Here is a 6,268-nt window from a genome sequence, read left to right as displayed (position 1 = left end):
CAAAAGGGGAGCTAAAGTTCTTTAATTTCATGCACTTTTCTTTGTTAGAGATACTTGTCGGACAAGGGTACAGACATGGAAATGATGGGCAGCAAAGGCAGGAATGGTCCTGAGAGTGAGATCTAGAAACATTTGTGAATGCCAAGAATATTGCAACCTACCCATCCTTTTTCGTACTAAATATTAAAGGTAAATCACTAAGCCCAGCACCAGAGGAACCCTTTTATTTTTGGACGAATAAACATGAAGACTGTTGAGAATTTTGAGAAATTGGCGCAAAAGAAGAAGAAAGTCTATGTATCCTCTCTTCAAAGTCTTGAAATTATCTTTGATATCATTTTAATTGTTAGAAAGATGAAGGAGTTGTTTTTGGCAATAAGGGATGAATCCACCGCCTATCTTATATACTGCAATTGAAAATAACATTATCTTTATTCATCTCTTAAGTTATATTTATTATTTAGATTATATTCCAAACGAAAGCAATCAGTTTTATAATTAAACGTATCACGGAATGGTCTCTCCTCTTATGAAACAATCGTGAATTATGTAATTGTCGTGTAATCGTTTTGAAAAAATGTAAATAAAATATAAAATTTATATAAAAAAATTATTTTTTAATAATAGATCCTAATATTTTTTAAAATAAATACCTTACGTTTACATAATTTATAATTATATGTAGAATTATTTATTGTTTAATATATAATGAGATTTAATTTAATTCTTAAGTTGCGGTGATAAGTTGAGTTGAGTTGAGTTGAATTCTTTATAAATAGTAATAAGTTGATATGATGAAATGAGTTTTGTGAGATTTATTTAAAATGAATTTAAATGTATTTATATGTTAAGATGAATTTAGATATATTTATAGAAAATTAAAAAGATTGTGAATCTCGTTTGTAAAGAAGTGTTGAATTAAAAAAATTTATGAAAAAAAATTTTAAATTGAGATAAATTAAAATATTTAGACGTTAAAATGAATTTAAAATTAAACTGAATTAAATCGATTAAGCCGAATCTGTCTGGTTGCTCTACCCAAAAACTTCACTCACTATGCACACGGCCACTTTTGCTTTCTTCTGTTAAAAGTTTTTTTTCCTCTCTCTCTCTCTCTCTGTGCGCGCGCTTCAGAAAAAGCAACAAGGCGCTTGTGGCCAGAGAGAGAGAGAGAGAGAGGAGCCTCAAATGTCTCTCTGAACCCTAATCAGCTCGAAAAGGGAGAAATGAGCCACAAGCCTCTAATTTACGCTTTCGTTTCTCGCGGAACGGTGCTTCTCGCTGAGTACACCGAATTCAGTGGCAATTTCAATTCCATAGCGCATCAATGCCTCCAGAAGCTCCCGGCCGCCAACAACAAGTTCACCTACAACTGCGATGCCCACACCTTCAATTACCTCGTCGACAACGGCTACAGTAAGTCTTTCCTCTTTTTCACGACAGATTTCTGCTAAGGAAAAAGAAAATAAAAATGAAGCGACTTTCACAATCTGTTATTGGAGAGGAAATGAATCTCTCTGAAGTTTCAGAGCTCAATAAATTTGTGCGACATTGATAATTGGTCTGCCTATATGCGATTGTGCTGTGAGCCTGGCTTTCTCCCGTTGCTTTTACTGAGATCTGTTTTCTTTCTTTATTTTTTTAATATTGATGTTTGAGTTGATTTTTTCCTGTTTGTATGCCGAGAAAATGGTGAAAAGATGACAAAATGAAGTGTGATCTATAGTACATTTTTGTAAGGAAAAACGCAAACCATGTGAAAGGAAATGAAATCGAAGTATTGTGGTTTCACCTTCGTCAAACTATTTCTGTTTCTTTTCTACTGATTTATCAGCAAACGATTTGACAACGGTTTCGTTCAGGCTGTGTTTGATTGGCTGGACGAAATCGAGAACATTATTTTGTGTGTTCTCGTGCATAGGTATTCAGAGATAGGTTAATATATGTAAAGATATTTCTTACATTGATTCATATGCCTTTTTTCTCCGTATGTACGTGGGAAGCTACTAATTCAGCCAAGAGTCATCTTCTTCTATACATCCAAAACAAGGAATATGTAGATAATTAAAATTCTTGGTGCCTTTGTGATGGACTTGTGTGTCCGGATCATGACTTGACATCTTCGATGGTACAGCATATTGTGGAGTTGCAGATGAATCAGCAGATTGAAACAATTACCATCTTCTTATACTTTGGGTAGATTGAATGACATCTTCGATGTTGCAGCATATTGTGTAGTTGCAGATGAATCAGTCGGGCGACAGGTACCCATGGCTTTTCTGGAGCGCATCAAGGAGGACTTTTTGTCAAGATATGGAGGTGGAAAGGCTGCTACAGCTCCTGCCAACAGCCTTAACAAGGAATTTGGGTATTCTATTGTGACTATGATTATTGGAATACATGCTGGAAGTCTTATTTTCTTGTTTTAGGAGCTGATAACGTACTGTTTAATGCAGGCCAAAATTGAAGGAACATATGCAGTACTGTATTGATCACCCTGAAGAGGTAAGCAAGCTTGCAAAGGTGAAGGCTCAGGTTTCAGAAGTTAAAGGTGTAATGATGGAGAATATTGAGAAGGTAGACTTTTTTTTATAATAAAAGGTAGAGATTCTAGAGATGTATTATTTAATTTTAGCTGCATCAATTTACCTGACCAACAATTTCCAATGAGCTTTAAATGGCACCTCCTCCCTGTTTTAAGAACTAGATGGAAGGTGAGGTCATGGGTTCAATTAAATATTTTAAAAGCGACATAAAGAGATTTTGCATCAAATCCACATTGAAAGATTTGCATATTACTAGGTTCATGGATGACTTCTATTGGTCATAGAACATCGTATGTCCATGCTTACAAATTTTTCTTTTTTAAAAAAGGCCCAAGTACAATTCAACATTCAGTTATAATTAGCATGTGCTTACAATGGCATTAAACAGGTCTTGATACACCGAAATTAAGAGTATAATAGAACTAATATGTTGCAATATCTACCATAACCCTACCGATCAAAAAAATATCTACCATACCCTAAGCATATGGTTGTTTTTGCTGTTCATATCATCATACTTATTATCATCGTGATATTATTACCATGATTATTATTACATCATTCATCCTCATCTTCATTTCTGTCTCTCCCTCTCTCTGTTTTGTCTAAAATGACACTTGCTTTTCTTTCCTTTTGTTTTTGAGTTTTAAACGAGGACCATTAATGTCCCCAACATGGCCATCTAAACACCTGTCTTCTTTTCTTAGTTTGGTATTTCCTTTACTCCCTATGTACTTGGGTTGTGTTCTTTTGTGCATTTTAATAAAATGCTTTAGTTATCATAAAAGAAGTATTATGTTTGCCATTCAGTTTTTTTTCTGAACTTATGGTTTTCAAAATGCATTCCAAGTTATTGTTCAAGGACATTCAATGGGTTAATCCTTACTTCCGTTTTGAGTTTTGATGTAGGTTTTAGATAGAGGCGAAAAGATAGAGCTTCTGGTGGATAAGACTGAGAACCTTCATCAACAGGTCAGTAGTGCTCTCTCTCCTAGGCATGCATTTCATTTTCTTATGTGTAAACTGGAGAGGTTCATAAGCCCTGAATGTGTTTGGTAAAGAATTTGCTCTGAAAATATTCATAAATTTGTTTCCATGCATCTTTATTTGAGTTCAATTCGAAACTGTGGTTTATGGATATTGTTTAATTAGCTCAATCTAGAATGCAGAATAGGTAATTAAAAGGCAGTGCTAGACAATCTAGTGAGAATCCAGAAACTCAAAATTTTCCATGTTTTATTTAAAAATTTATGGATTAGTTGCTTAAATTAAATTGTGCATTTGTTCTTAAGAGTACGCACCACAGGGACAGGACTTCATATTATGAATCCCATCATTTTAGCATTATAATAACGAAGAAAAAAGCATACGATTTTTCAACTAACAACTATGGTGAAATATTTTCCTATATTGTACTTCTTTAGAAATAATTGGAGTTCACACAATTCATATTTGTTTACAGGCACAGGACTTCCGCACCACAGGGACGAAAATCCGGAGGAAAATGTGGCTGCAGAACATGAAGATCAAGCTGATTGTTTTGGGGATTCTAATAGCATTGATCCTCATTATAGTCCTCTCTGTTTGCCATGGGTTCAACTGCTGATAATGAGCAGTTTTCTGCAAGAGGCTTTTTATCCTGTTTATCTAAACTCGCGATCATATACAGCACAAATATCCTATATATATATATATATATATATCATGATTTTTCATGTAGTTTGATTTTAGCAACTTACAGAATACAGATACTTGGCACGAAGTCTTCAAGATGTCCCGACATTGCTCTTAAATGCAAGTCGTTTTGATTGGCTTGAAACTAAACTATGACCTTTGCCTTTGGTGGTTGCCTTATTCAAAGTACGGGACAACGAAAGATTTAACACGACTTTCGCTGACGATTAACGAAATCTTGTAGTGCTACAGCCTGGTTATGAGCTTTAACAAAGCGGATTTTATAGCCATGTTTAGATTGCCGTAGACCCTTATTTCGATTTTTTTTTCTTGAATTCTTAAAAGCAACGTGTTATTTTAGGTAGAGAAGTTTTATGGCAGGATATGGGGGGCTTTTTAGTTACTTGTTCCAATATTCTCTAATTCTAAAAGCTGTGGAAGAAGATGTATTTGCTTGTTTGGGCATGCTTAATCCGATTAAATATCTCCTCTTTTCTCAAGCTTCTAAATCACTCGTTAATTACTATGATACATTCCAATACATGTTCCATTTGTGTGCAAGGCATTTGTTTAGAACAAGAAATTTCATGGGCACAAAATGAACTTTCATGACAACCAAACACAGAAGGGAGTCGCTAGACCAAACTTCATCCACTCATGCCAAACAAAATATTTAAGAGGACAAATGTATTGTAGGAATGAAAATTAGCCCTCTTGGTTGTCAATGATAATGTTTTGGCCCTTGGGGGGCGTCCGCCAATGCTCCGGTTCGAATCCTGCTGCTGGCCTTGTTAATCTTGAGTGCATTATCCAAATCATAATTCATTCAAATACCACCCTAATCAATCTTCTTGAAAATGTTTGAACTCAAAATCACATTACAGATGGAGGATACAACTTGATCTATACTCTCTTTATGACTTTAATTTATCACAAATTGATTAAGCGCCCACCATCATCCCTTCTTCTTCTTCTCTTGTACACAAGGATCTTCTCTTCCTCATCAATCCCATTACTTTTGTCATTGACATTGTTCTTATTGTTTTCTAGTCTACAAACCCCACTCCTTGAACCCATCTTAAACCTCACCTTCCCTCTCCCCGTTTCCACTTTCCCCTCCCCTACTACCCTTTTTCGACCATTTTCATTCCAATTCTTCCACCCCAAATCACTCCCCACTAGAACCGATTCCTCCCACAAGCTCTCCCCGTTCTTTCTCTTTCCCTTCCCTGGGTAAATCTCATCAACCCCATTGTTTCCGTTCGGAAATCCGGGCAGCCATTTTGGCACATTCGAGCCCCTGGAACAATCTAATTTTTTAGTCCCGGGACTCGAGTTCCCGGAGGAACTAGTACGGTCCGGCCGGGGAATCGGCTTGGCGAATGGGATTTCGTCGTGGAAGTAGACAAAATTGGCGAGGTCCTTTAGGACCCCTGAGGTGGAAAGGAGAGTGGAAGTGGGTCTGTGGAGAATGGAGCCTCCTGATAAGCCGCCGCTGTGGAGTGAAACGACGTCGTGGAGGGCGTTGGTGAGGTCGAGGAGGTTGGATTGGGTGCGGTTGGAGGAGTTGGTGAAGGAGGCGGCGGACCCGGCTATGGCCTGGAGGTACTTGGTGGCCACGAGGGTCAGGGTCTCGAGGGCGGAGAGCTGGGTGGCTTTGAATCCCACTGACTGACAGATCTGGGAGACTGCGATTCTGGCTATGGCGAACGAGAGCTCCGATGGGGTTGCAGTCGTCGTCGTCGTCGTCGTCGTCGTCGAAGATTGGGTTTTAGCTTCCTTTCGGAGCTTTGATTTCATGGTGATCGTTGAAGGAGACGTACATGATCCTCAAAAAACCCTAGGAGTCTGGTTTTGTCAATGGAGAATTTGGGGTCCGGTTTTATTAATGGGGATACAGGGTTTTTATTTTAAATTTATTTATTTATTTATTGAAGAAGAAAAAACTCAAAATGGGAGAAACGATGGGTAATGTATTGATTCAAAAAAGTCGAGGGAAAATACCTGAAGTCTATCAGAGTTTGGCCCATAGCAATGAGCTACTTTAT

General features: G+C 37.2%; 2 protein-coding genes across 2 annotated transcripts; one reads left to right on the top strand and one right to left on the bottom strand.

Moving 5' to 3' along the window:
- The first annotated feature begins 1,055 nt into the window (after positions 1 to 1,055).
- Positions 1,056 to 4,359, top strand: LOC108985427 (vesicle-associated membrane protein 721-like). The gene is made up of 5 exons (XM_018957719.2): positions 1,056 to 1,416; positions 2,227 to 2,368; positions 2,457 to 2,577; positions 3,456 to 3,518; positions 4,009 to 4,359. Exons 1-5 carry the CDS (start codon positions 1,227 to 1,229, stop codon positions 4,150 to 4,152), a joined length of 660 nt encoding a protein of 219 aa, XP_018813264.1. The 5' UTR covers positions 1,056 to 1,226; the 3' UTR covers positions 4,153 to 4,359.
- Positions 4,130 to 6,268, bottom strand: LOC109016419 (transcription initiation factor TFIID subunit 8-like). Its single transcript, XM_018998831.2, has one exon. The coding sequence runs from the start codon at positions 6,018 to 6,020 to the stop codon at positions 5,151 to 5,153; it is 870 nt and encodes a 289-aa protein (XP_018854376.2). The 5' UTR covers positions 6,021 to 6,268; the 3' UTR covers positions 4,130 to 5,150.

The sequence above is a fragment of the Juglans regia genome, chromosome 3 (assembly GCF_001411555.2).
Source record: "Juglans regia cultivar Chandler chromosome 3, Walnut 2.0, whole genome shotgun sequence".
Classification (NCBI taxonomy): domain Eukaryota; kingdom Viridiplantae; phylum Streptophyta; class Magnoliopsida; order Fagales; family Juglandaceae; genus Juglans; species Juglans regia.
The sequence above is the reverse complement of the archived record's forward strand: the minus strand, read 5'-3'. Positions and strand labels throughout refer to the sequence as shown.

Coding starts and splice junctions, on each gene's coding strand:
- LOC108985427 (XM_018957719.2), top strand. CDS start 1,227: ATGAGCCACAAGCCTCTAATTTACGCTTTCGTTTCTCGCGGAACGGTG. Junction 2,578..3,455: donor TGATGGAGAATATTGAGAAG/GTAGACTTTTTT, acceptor GTTTTGATGTAG/GTTTTAGATAGAGGCGAAAA. Junction 3,519..4,008: donor CTGAGAACCTTCATCAACAG/GTCAGTAGTGCT, acceptor ATTTGTTTACAG/GCACAGGACTTCCGCACCAC.
- LOC109016419 (XM_018998831.2), bottom strand. CDS start 6,020: ATGAAATCAAAGCTCCGAAAGGAAGCTAAAACCCAATCTTCGACGACG.